This window comes from Rhinolophus sinicus, chromosome 11 (assembly GCF_057876585.1).
Source record: "Rhinolophus sinicus isolate RSI-liver-muscle chromosome 11, RSI-T2T, whole genome shotgun sequence".
Classification (NCBI taxonomy): Eukaryota; Metazoa; Chordata; class Mammalia; order Chiroptera; family Rhinolophidae; genus Rhinolophus; species Rhinolophus sinicus.
In genome coordinates this window covers 2,970,221-2,982,859 of record NC_142511.1, presented here as the reverse complement: position 1 = coordinate 2,982,859, position 12,639 = coordinate 2,970,221, and the positions used below count along the sequence as shown (strand labels likewise).

The following is a 12,639-nucleotide window of genomic DNA, read 5'->3' as shown; positions in this document are numbered from 1 at the left end:
TGATACAGGACATTGTCCAGGGTAGAGATGACCCACGGAGAGGTACATAAGGCGAGGTCTGCGAGGGTGGGTCACTGAGCTTGTCATGCCTGCCAAGTAGCCCCCTTGACCTTGTCAGGTTTGCTACACAGCCCCTCTTTTTCCTTCACAATGGGAAAGGCTGGCTTTTAGGGCAAATTCTAATTTAATCATTTTCTTGTGACTCACAAACAACTTCCTTTTGCTGTTTAATGTTGCTGAATCGTGGAACTCTTAGGAAGACTCCTCTTCTAAAGCTTAGTGGGTGTGTTTTTGATTAAAGATAGTTAATCCAAGAGATTTGTTAATGCATCTTTTTAGGTATGAGGCACTATGTAGGCACGTAGCAAACCTCAAGATTAAGAAGAGTCAGGAATTGTTCCCAAATCTTCTGGAAAATAGTTGTTAGTCAAATGTAAGTGTGCGTAAAAGAGAAAAATACAAAACTCAAGGTAATCCACAAAAGGGCAGGTTTCCATTACCACCTAAAGTCTGGGGAGATTTGATCAAAGTGAGGGTGGATGGTAAGAAATGTGGGGGAAAGGGCATTTGCTGAATGAAAAATAGGCACAGGCATATGCTCCCCAAAGCGGGGTGAGCTAGGAAATTTCTTCCTCAGTAGATGGTTGGCGAATCCCCACACATTTTGTAAAGTTATTTTTTTCAGAAGGTCTTTTGTTCTTGTTTTGTTTTTGCGTTTTTACAGAGGTCACAATGGAAAGCATTCAATCTCAAAAAGGGACTAAATGAAGCGATGTACTGATTTATAGAGTAGAAAGTGGGAACAGAAAGAGTGGGACCAAAACTAAAAACACTAACACAACAGCTAGCAATTACGGAGTGTGTACGACGTTCCAGGCATTCTGCTGGGCATTTTAATTGCCTTTTCCCATTTCATCCCCATAAAGATCCAATGAAGTAGGAGATATTCTTTCCCCCTTTTTATTGATGAGGAACTCATCCTCTCAAGGTCATGCGTCAATGGCTGACTCCCTAGCTAGCTACCTACTATCTGAAGCATTCATACCGCAAAGCAGAAAGTTCCACAGCCGCTGCCGACAGCCCGAGGACCAAATGGACAATTTGTGTGATTGTTCTGATACAATTCATTTTGTCAACGGCATGTGCTGGGTGCCGGCTAGTTACCTGGAGCATGAAGAAAATGAAATCCCTGCTCCTGAACTCAAGAAGACTAGAGCTGGTAGTGACCTAGACACTGAACAAGGGCAGCACCACGTGGAAGGGGAGCCTGTGGGGTGGATTCTTCTTGACCAGGATCGAACCCAGATATAAAGAGAAGATCATTATTTCCCAGTGGGCCTGTGGGGCTGGGGATCAATTCAGGCTATTCAACCATAGAAAGTCCGGATGTAAAGCAGCAGGATCTAAATGGATGATCCAGACACTCACGTAGTCGGCGAAAGGGTTTCCCAAACTCTCCAATGAGGAGGGTTTGCTACTTAACAGCTGGAGCACCCCACTGTTATTCTTGAGAATCTCCATTCAGTCCTCGCTTCCTATTGCTGATTTTAAAAGGCTCTGTGTGCAAAGAATTTCATCAGATGTTTATTAAGTCAGGCAGTCATTTGATAAATATTTATTGAGTGCCTACTCTGGGCACATGGAACAGAGGTGGACGAGACAGACAGCATTCCAGCTCTCCTGGAGCTTATGTTCTAGCCAGGGAGACAACTAACAAGTAACTAAGTAAATACATATGGTAATTACACTGTGGATGACCGTTCTGCCTCCAATAAGCAGAGGTGTCCGTGGAGAGTAATTGAGGAAGGCCTCTTAGAAAGAGTGGCCAAGGAGGCACCTCTGAGGAGTGGAGATCCAGATGGGTGTGAGGTGGCCATGCTCATAGCTGAGGGAAGAGCATTTGGGGCATAGGGAACAGCCAGTGCAAAGACAGAGACGGAGGAGAGGTGCTGCAGGCGGGAGGATTTGTTAGCCACATTGTTACGCTCCGATGCATGAGACCAAGTCCCAGGCACTTGTTCTGTGATGGAAACCAGGGTCTGTTGTGACTTTGAATACCAGCAATAAATGGTATAACAATAAACAAGAAATATATATATTTTCATCCACTTGCAAAAAAGTTATTCACATTCTGAAAGTTACAAAAGGCCCATATTTTGCATATTAATAGAAAAATAAAATATAGAGCCAGAAGAGGGGTCAGATATCATCTAATCCAACTCCTCGTTTTAGATGAGAAAACTGAGACCCCAAAAAGGTGAGAGGAAAGTTCCATGGCCACACAACTTGACAGTGGCAGGGCCGAGGTTGGAACTCCAACTTTGAAATTATGGGTACGCTCTTTCCTTGACAGGTTCAGGACGAACTATTTGTCATTGGTAGGCACTCCCACTATTTGGATTGTTTGTTTTGAAAATGATAAACCTGGTTTTCCTCCTCTTACGTTTCCCCCATTTCGTTTTCCATCTGGCTGGAAGCTCTTCCGAATGTAGTTGTTAAAAAGGAGAACAACGTAGAGCAAGGGTTGTCCACACTCCCCTTACCTGAATGTAAAAGCAGTGTGTGTGTGTGTAACAGCCTTTGGGCCCCGGAGAAGAACGGGACTCGTATTCAGAGGAAACAGGCTTGTTTCCATGCACCACTTCTGCCGGAGTAGCCTGAGAATCTTGGCTGAGTATAGATAGGGAGCTGAGTTGGAGACAGGAAGTAGACTTTGGCTCACACACCTGTCGTCCACACCTGCTCACATGACTGGCCACCAGCTGCTGAGCGAAATAACTTCACCTCTATTGAACAACAGCCTCAGAGGGCCAGGTGTCGGCCAGAGCCAGATTTACAGGCCGACAAACTCCTGCACCAGCGTCACCACGCAGCATTCATAACAGTTAGGGTGGGGGTTTGAGGCCAGCCCAAAAATATTAGGACTCACTCTGAGGAAGTGATCCCAAAGTGTATGATGACAAAGAATGTATGTCAGGGAGGATGAGCTTATTTAACAATTCCCAGAATATTGAAATAAAGAGGCACCCTTGACAGAATGGAAGAGACCTTCTTAGCAGAAGCTAAAGGAAATGCTGCTTCCATGGGGTGAGAAGGGTCAGTAAGAGTAATAAATTTATGAAATCATTGACTCCAGGCCTGATGACGTAACAGGTCCAAAAACGGTTTCGATGAGTTCAAATTTGTGCCTGGCACACGGTGGACTAACAACCCCTTCGTGTCCCTGTCTGAGAGAGTCCTGGGCCAGGCGTCCTTTAGAGGTCTTAAACTTTGGGGCTTCTGTCCTCCACGCCTGGGACCCTTGCTGCTGTTTGGTGAGGACAGTGAAGTAAACAGCAAAGAGGAGCATGTGTATAAAATGCAACATTTCCTCTCCGATGCCAGCTACCCGTAGCCAAAGGTATTAAGAAAGGTGTGTGCACGTGCGTGTGTATATACGCGCGCGTAGAGGCTGGTCCTTTCCCAGTGGAATAACTTAGGCAAATTGCTTAATTTCGCTAAGCCTCCGTTTTTCCATCTGTCAAACAAAACAACAGCCCTCTCAGGACCGTTTCGCAATCCTTACAGAGCAGCGGGGTGGAGCCGCGGCCTGGTCGCCAGACCAGCCCTGCAGGTTGCGGGGCGACGAGGGACCCGCCCCCTGCGTCCCTTACTCCGATTGGTCCCTCTCATAAGGGGTGGGGCCTGCCCCGCGGTGGGCGGGGCCCAGGCCCTTGGCTAACACAGGGCGGGTGGAGGTCGCGGGGCGAGGACTGTCTCCGGAGTGGCCGCCATGGCCGGGCCTGCCCGCGCGTTGCTCGTCGCCCTGCTGGCGCCGGTGCTGGTGGCGCTGCTGGTGGCGCCGGCGTGGGGCCGGGGCGGCAAGGGCCACGGGGACTGGGACACCGGCGCGCTGATGCCGCCGCTGCCGCCCCGCGAGGACGCGGCACGCGTGGCCCGCTTCGTGACGCATGTCTGCGACTGGGGCGCGCTGGCCACCATCTCCACGCAGGAAGCGGTGCTCGGCCAGCCTTTCGCCGACGTCCTGTCGCTCAGCGACGGGCCCCCGGGCGCAGGCAGCGGCGTGCCCTACTTCTACCTGAGCCCCTTGCAGCAGTCGGTGGGCAACCTGCAGGTGAGCGTGGCCGGAGGGCCAGCCTTTCCTCTGTGGCCTGCACCCTGCCCGGGAGGGACAGCGGGCTCACACCCCTGCCCCTGCGCCCCGGTGCTGGCCGGGTGGGCACTGCAGCGCCCCCGTTGTTGGGCAGGTGAATACCAGGGAATTTCATACACGCCCCCACCACAGGGCTACGGGCGGGGTAAACCCTTTGCCGTCTCCCCCCGAGTCGTCTTGGGCCACGATGTCTCATAAACTGGACTCTTATTAAACGTTTCAGAGGGTGTGAGCTTGTGGGGTAGTTAAGCACTTTGGGTGCGTGGCTTCGGGTTTCTCTTTCTTAACCCCCTTCTGAACGCAGAGGTTTCCCTTCTGCCCCAAGAAGTTAATAGCATCGTGGCCTCCGTGCACGTTGGGTTCCTCCATAAGAGGCAGGACTGCCTGGAAACCCATCTCCTCCTCACCCGTCACCCACCTTTCGTAGGCAGGGCCAGGTTTACATCTCTGGTGGACCCCTGCTGTCTCAAGAGAGGTGTCACAGAGCTGGGAGGCTAGAGCCATAGCGTCCAGGGAGGAGCCTGATTTGGTAGAGCGTCTTTTTGACAGAGTCCAGATTTGAGTTTAATTGGGAAAGTACAACATTGTTGATTAAGCTGACTTTCCAGAAGCCAGTGGCCGCACTGGAATCTCACCCCAGGTCCACCTGCCTCCAAAACACAGGTCACACAGACTGGTGGCCTTGAACTGAATGTCTCACCAACCAGTCTTCTTTGGCCCACACAGAGTTCTGTTTTGTTTTTTAATAAATTTGAGTTAGTTGGGATTGCCATTAAGAATCTAAATTTGTAACTTTTTGAACAATTGGGGGCCTGCAATTCTCTGAGCAAAGTCAGAAGCCGCTGCCTCCTTTAGCCAAAGCACAGACACCCTGCACACCGTTTTCTAGTTCCCAGCCCACGTCACTCCCCGAGGCATTGGCTCAAAGCGGGCTCGTTCCACTCCCTCCGTGGGCTCAACCTTGGCTGCAAATACAGTCACCTGGGAAGACTCTTTAAAAGGCAATGCCAAGGCATTTTATTAAAACACATTTTATTAAAAGACCCCCCCACCCCACCCCCCAAAAAAAACACACAAACAAAAAAACAATCCTTCCTGGTGCTTCCAATGGGGAAGGTGATTGAGAACTACAACTGTCCATGATACAGTATTTAAGCTTATGATGATATCATGATCCCCATTGTAGGGTCCAGGGAACTATCACTCAGAGGTGGGGCCTCACCTGTGACCAGCCCACTAATGGCTGTCAGGTAGGACTGCAGCCCAGATCTCTGACCAATCTAGGAAGAGACAGTGCTGAGGACCCTGCCCAGGCTTTCAGGTTTCCATGATGGAGTGAAAAGGCGTGGCCACATCAGAATTAGTCTGATTCCATCGATTAACCCAGTCAGGGTTGGTTTCTAATTGCCACGTTTCCTCCTTCTTCTGACCTCTGTCTGCTCCTTTCCACCAGACGGACATGAACAGAGCACCATTCGGCACTGCCCTCTGTTCAGAAACCTCTACCAACATCCGCAGGTTCCCATCCACCTGCAGTGTTTGTTTAAAATGCCAATATCTAGGTTGGGAAGGGAGCCCCGAAATCTGCAATTTAACAAGCTCTCCAGGCAGCTGGTTCTTAGAAAGCACTGACAGATGCCAGCCTACATAATGCAATCTTGACTCCTGAGCTTGGACTTAAGCCCCCTGTCCCGTTCCCCCACACCCCCGAAAGCCTCTCCTTCAAGCAAATTGGGTTTCCCACTATTCTCAATCCCTCCCTACATGTCGCCAATTCTGTCTTTTTGCAGTCACGTTCCCTTTACGTTAAATACATCCTCCCACTTCTCTCCTGATTTTGAATATCTTATAAAGGCTCCCTGTAGCTTCTATGGCTATGCTGAGGTCTCCTTACACTGAACTTTGAATACATTTAACTGTCCATTCACTGGACCATTAGTTTTGTGCTGCCATTTGACCTCCTGTATCTTTGTTTTGCATTATGTAAATTTTGCTTATGTCTGAACCAGATTATAAACTCACAGAAGGGAGAGACTTGTATCTGAGCTCCCCACCCCCTCTTTTTTCTGGGTCTCCTATAGTGTCTTGCCTAATAGTTTACAGACAGCAAATATTTGGCTAAATGGTTTCAAGGAGATCCATGTCTGACTCACTGTTTTGACAGGTCACTGTGAGATGGCAAAATTCCCCACACAAGACACTTGGAATTTAAAGAGCTAAATAGGCTGAAATGCTTCGTGTGACTTTTGCTATACTCTGTCAACATTGCCTTTTGTGGAGCTGACTTCTGAATTAGAAAAGTTAGAAATTCTGCTTGCCTCACTTTTTGGACCTAAGAATTTTCTTGTTGTTAGAGCAGGAATGAGCAACTTCTCCAGTGTTGAAACCCCATGACAATTTCTGCTAGCGTAAGATAACCAAGAAGCATGACTCAACTACTTTCTTGCTGACACTATGTAATCAGCTAGTTGAGCAACTGGTATTTTTATGTATCAGTTTCACGTGAGAGTCTACCCTTCAGATCTGTCAGTGAAGGCTTATATTTAAGTGGTACTGCAATTTTAATTTCTCTGGCGAATATGGGACAAATTAAGAGTTTAAGAAAATAAGTGTTAAAATAATTCTTAGTTAATTTTTAATTAGAACATTCCCCCGCCCTCTGGAGAATGGGTCAAGATTATCCTCTATCTTAATAGTAATTTTCCCAAGTGGAAGGAAGTGTTGTACCCTTCGTTGTTTCACGGAAGAACAGTCAAGCTCTGGGGATGGTGTGTGTACAACTTGTGAAATTTCCTACCTGTCCAGAGCAGTATTTCCCATGAGAGGGTCTTTATTTCCTCTCCACAGGCAAATCCGGGTGCTACGCTGACCATGTCATTGGCGCAGACCGACTTCTGCAGGAAACATGGATTTGATCCCCAAAGCCCTCTCTGCGCTCATCTCATACTGGCAGGAACTGTGATCAAGGTAAACAGTTACCCTATAAGAACAACGACTGGTTTTCTTTCATTTTCTAAAATTTTATTAGATTTATTGGGGGTGACACTGATTAATAAAATGACATAGGTTTCAAGTGTACAATTCTGTAACACATCATCTGTATGTCACATGGGGTGCTCACCACCCAGAGTCAGTTCTCCTTCCGTCCCCATATATTTGACCCCCTTTGCCCTCTTCTGCTTCCTCCCACCCCGCTTCCTCCTACTGTTGTCTGTGACACTGGTTTCCGAAGAGCATCATTTTATGAACAGTGAAAGAAAAGATCATTTGAGAATAAAATACAAATGATTGTGATTGAGATGCAGAGTTAGAAAATATGTTTCATGAAAACTAAAGGTTGTTTTCCTATAGGTGTTCAATGAGGTATTTATGAGGAGCTGATTTTGTGTTTTTAAAACTTTTTAAAAATGTATTTTAAGTGTGTCTTTCCAGGACCCATCAGCTCCAAGTCAAGTAGTTGTTTCAATCTAGTTGTGGAGGGTGCAGGTCACAGTGGCCCATGTGGGGATCGAACCGGCAACCCTGGTGCTGTGAGCTTCACACACTAACCAACTGAGCCAACTGGCTGCCCCATGACACTGTTTTTTTGAAGCCAAACAGAGCCAATAGCTATACAGACCCTACATAAGGAGCATCTAAGCAAAGCTCACTCTTGACCATGCTGTACACTGTCCAGCATTTCCCACATTTGGGTTCCTGGCTCTGCATTATAACAGTGGCTTAGAGCAGAGAGCCTCCTAAGTAGGTGAAAAGGGGCATATCCATTACTAAGGGCTTGGACGCGCCTTTGGGTGGCTTAGGGTGAGTGCCAGAGGGAAGAGGTTCAACAAAACCATGGGAAGATGTCATGAGCACTGATCTGATGGCTGAGCCAGCAGATTTGCTTTTGGACTTTGTCAATCACAGTACCTCAGACAAGTTTCATTTATGGTCTCAAAGTTCTATGTGGAGGCATCTCTGTAGTTGAGTGGCTTTCCCAGGCAGGAGAAAAGGGGAGGGGCAGCCAATGCTCTCAAATTCCATTGTGTGTCCTCTAAAGATTGTCACCCTTTGTGTGTGTGCATCTCACGTCTAACATGTGCTTGTCCTGGGATAAATGTGCTCTTGTTACACATCGTAAGCACTGGGAGCATTTTATGATAGTACCTTGTGCCAGTGACTCTGATAGCTCAGAATTGCTGGGTAGCAATGAAAACTGGCACTCGTGATGGTTTTCCACCCCCAAAATCATGTCTGTTCTCACCAGTGTTTCAAGTCTTCATTGTTCTCTGCATTTCCCCGAGCTGCCTTTACTTTCTCTTGATTTCTTCAATTTAAAATCAGGATTTATAGTAGATCTTAAAAGTTCATATCAAAGGAAAAAGAAAAAAGAAAAAAGAGAAAAGTTTTTTTTAAGTGTATGTGGTCATGGATGTTGACTAAACTTACTGTGGCAATCACTTCACACTGTATGCATGTAGCAAATCATTACGTGTTACACCGAAAACTAATACAATGTTCTATGCCAATTATATCTCAGTTTTTTGAAAAATATAAAAGGTTTCTAAAATCAGGATCTGTAACTAAACTCACTCTTTAGGATTTTAAGAATGCTAGAATCACACATTCTTAACATGAGAAATGTCACTGCTATGAGAATGTTAATTTCACATGTGTCTTTTAGGTGAATGAGACAGAAGGTGACTTTGCCAAGCAATCATTGTTCATTCGACACCCTGAGATGAAAACCTGGCCTTCTAGCCATAATTGGTTCGTGGCTAAGTTGAATATAACCAATATCTGGCTCCTGGACTACTTCGGTGGACCAAAAATTGTGACTCCTGAAGAATATTATAATGTCACATTTCAGTAAGTATTGATTTATACATCGTTCAACTTATTTTGCAGCCCTAATCAGTGGTCCTTAACTCTCTTAAGCAGGGTCCATTTCACATACCATGGACCCCTTCGGCAAGCTGGTAAAGCCTGTGACCACCCTCAGAATCGTATTTTTTAAATGCATGAAATATGTAGGATTACAAAGGAAACCAACTATATTGAAATACATTTATAAAAATACATTTTTTAAAACCGTGCCTTCTCTCACGGTTAAGTCTGAGCAGCAGAATGTCTGCACCAGGCCTGTCTCCCCTCTGGGGCGCCCACACAGTCCCCAGCAAGGACACAGGGAAGGAGAGCTCGTGGATTACAGATTTGCCCGGTCTCCCTTCCCTGGAGGTGGATTTCCTGATAGCCATGGTCAAGGCTGCAAAAGGAAAAAGGGCCAAGGTCACCTGCCCGGCTGAACTCAGCATCATCGGGCACCGGCTGATCACTGCTCTTTTGCCCTGATGTTCAGGACTCCTCCTGTTCTCAACTGTTTTCATCTTTTAAACCTTCAGATATTCTTGAATGAGAGAACCACACGGCCCAAATAGTGAATTACTAACATGTGTCAGCCTCATCCTGGATAGGAAGGTGTCATCTTGGAACAGGAAGGTGTCATCTTGGAACAGGAAGGTTTCATCCTGGGACAGGAAGGTGTCATCTTGGAACAGGAAGGTGTCATCCTGGACAGGAAGGTGTCATCCTGGGACAGGAAGGTGTCATCCTGGGACAGGAAGGTGCTGGCTGAAGTCGAGTCCTGGGCCAGGGATGGCAGGACTCAGGGCTCTCAGACGATTCTTCGCTTCACTCAAGTGGCTGAAATGAACTCAAAGTCTTCAACTGTTCGATCAGAAGTTTCTCTAGTCCTTCTCTAGAATGATTTAAGTTTTAAGATTGGTCAACTCGGTTTAATGAAACAATTCTTCTCTCTCCCGCTGTCTAGGTGAAGCAGAAATTGGCGAATTTAACCCCACGGGTGAAGTTTAAGGCAGTTTCCTAGAGACTGGAAGAGATTCAGGTTTCTCTGTGGAAAATGTCCCAGAAGATCAGCCCATTTGCCTTCACACTCTGGCTGGTTGGTTTGCTTGCTTGTTTACAGAATCAAGTTGGACTGTTACTGGATTTCTTGGAAGATGAGGCTGCCAAATTTTATAAATTTAAATTTATAGTTTTGTTACCTACATATATGATTTCAGAAGATGATGTAAGATTCCTCGTAAAGAGGTGTGTCAGAAAATCAAGCCACTGAACCCTTCAATGGCTCAGAGAAAGGAGTTGAATATGTGTCATGTTTGAAAACTACAAAATGAACTTACCCAAAATCCAGCGAACAGCTTCTATTTAAGAAAAATCATGTCCACGAAATTTGGTAACATAGTTTTCTTATTCAAAGCATCAGCAATTAAAAGCATTATTTTAATGAACTGTGTTGGACTTATTTTCTTAAACACAGATATCCATATTTATCACAGTCTGTTTCACTAGCCACTGTTGAAACCCATTTGAGTTTTTATTTTATTTTTTTCCACCCCTGGCTGTTTCAAAGCCTCATGTGAACAGTTGGACTCTTTCCCTTTGATAAACAGCCGATCGTTTCTTAAAATTGGGGGCATGGCTGGAATGCAGCCGTGGTCAAGGGAAGGGTCTCCCCTCAGGGCCTTGGTGCCTTGTGGTGCAATCAGGTTGAGGGCAACTATCTGTTTTTCTCCCTTTACCCACTTAGTGTGAGTTTTGTCTTCACCATGTGGGGCCACATAAAGACATATGATATTCAGGTAAGATCCGATTATCCCGGAGGAAAGTCAACCACTTGTTCACAGCAGGTGCAATAGGTTCCTTTATATAATCGAACGTGCGGAATATGACCCTGGTATATTATATTTGACCACCAGAGGGCACTGTAGACCACTTTTTGTGCAGACACCTGCTCCTTGTCCAGCGGAGTTAAACTCCTAAGAGTGACACCATGGGCGGGGGTGGGGGTAGGTGGCCTCGAGGTGACACTGGGGTAAAGGCAGCCCTGCAGGGACAAGGGGAGAAACAGAGGCCTCTTGTGATCCCTCCCTTCATGTGATGCCCTGGGACCCCTACCCCCGACCTCCTGCAGAAGCGGGACAGAGCCCTGGCCTTAGCCAGAGAGAGCATGAGGCTCTTGGACAGGGACAGGTTTCGGCCCAGAGAGCAAGGCAGGTTCTGATCAAGGAAGGAGCAAATGAAAATTAGAGAGAGGGAGTTATGAGGAGCCTGAAGCGGCTGAGTCCACATGACTGCGTTTGGTGAATATCGTCCCTTGGCCTTGGATCTGTGCTCAGGACTGGTCAAGGCCACTGTCTTTACCAGACCACAGCCAAAACTCCAGGTTCAAATTCCTTGCAGGAACGTCGTGGGATGAAGAAAATCCTTTACGAAGCAGTAAAACCAGTACATAAATATCCTGGCTACGCTGTCAATGTCGTGTTTCCCTTCTTAGCAATTTTCTGACTGAAGATAACAAAGAGATTGAACAGGAGACTCCGCTTCCCTGTAACAGGGCACGCTTTCAGTTTTCCGACTGAAAAACCAGACAACGTTCTAATTTCGTGCAGAGCTGGTCTTTCCATATGTTCTAGGGAAATTCCAAACTTACTTCAGAACCAGGCACTCTATACATTTTCATCCGAGAAGATGATTATAACTTAAGTCCTTTTGGAATTCAGGGAGGTGTAAATCAATCAATAAAATGCCATCTTTTTCTTAGCTTTTTCCTTAGTATTTATTGTCATATACATATCTTTATATGGAAAATTAAAAAAAAAATTTTTAATGCATAATCTCAGCAGCCAGCACAATGCTAATATTTTGATGGGTTTTCTTCCAATCTTTGCTTCCATAGAATGTTTAAATATAACATTCAGTAATAAGATCATGCTGCATATTGATGTGTACCATGCTTCTTTCACTTAGTCATAAGCTCGTTATGTTACTAGAAACCATAAGGATGGCTTAGGCGGGCTGCAGTACATTTTGTCAAATCGATCTACTATGACTACCAAATAATGGCTCGAATTAACACTCTGTTGCTAGTGCCAGAAACCTTGGTCAAAATCGTTTAAGCAAAAAGGGGTTCATTGACCTTAAAATATTCCTCCAAGCCCCGTCTTCGTCTCCTGGTCCTTTTCCTACTGTGCTAGTTTTACTCGCAGCCTGCAATCCTACAGCAAAGAGGATCTTCCTTCCCAGCCAGGAGAACCATTCCTGAATGACCACTGTGTCTGTGAGGGGTGGCGTGGGGGGGGGGGACATGCCCTCATTGGCCCAGCCTGGGTCCTGGGTCCTTCTCATCCATTGCAGGTTCAGCTCAGGCACCTGTCAGAACCACAAGGACAGGAAGAAGTTTGGATCGGGGCTTCTGAAAGGAAAAGAGATACTGTATAAATTAGGGACACTGGGCAGGTAGAGGTGACGCGCTGTCACCACGTTCTCCAGTGTTTGAAGTTAGCTCCAATTTTTCCTGTTAGAAGAGAAAGAAATACTTTATGCACACAGTATTTTCTACATCCCTGTTTATTTCCTTTCTCCCTGGGAGCGGGGAGAAAGCTGTGGTACGTGTCACACACTGCTCTGGAGAATTTCTATCAATT

General features: G+C 46.3%; 1 protein-coding gene across 5 annotated transcripts; it reads left to right on the top strand.

Annotated features, from left to right (window-relative positions):
- The first annotated feature begins 3,710 nt into the window (after positions 1 to 3,710).
- On the top strand, positions 3,711 to 10,443 carry CREG1 (cellular repressor of E1A stimulated genes 1). 5 transcript variants are annotated; one of them, XR_012492837.2, is made up of 5 exons: positions 3,711 to 4,114; positions 7,001 to 7,120; positions 8,817 to 9,001; positions 9,535 to 9,652; positions 9,695 to 9,956. XR_012492837.2 is itself a non-coding variant. In XM_019747436.3 (4 exons), the coding sequence occupies exons 1-4, from the start codon at positions 3,773 to 3,775 to the stop codon at positions 9,542 to 9,544; spliced, it is 657 nt and encodes a 218-aa protein (XP_019602995.2). In that variant the 5' UTR covers positions 3,711 to 3,772; the 3' UTR covers positions 9,545 to 10,443. The 5 variants fall into 5 exon arrangements, 3 of the variants coding, with proteins under 3 accessions (XP_019602995.2, XP_074178170.1, XP_019602996.2); XR_016022697.1 differs by having other exon boundaries at positions 9,535 to 9,673; positions 9,715 to 9,956; XM_019747436.3 differs by having other exon boundaries at positions 9,535 to 10,443.
- The last annotated feature ends 2,196 nt before the right edge of the window (positions 10,444 to 12,639 follow it).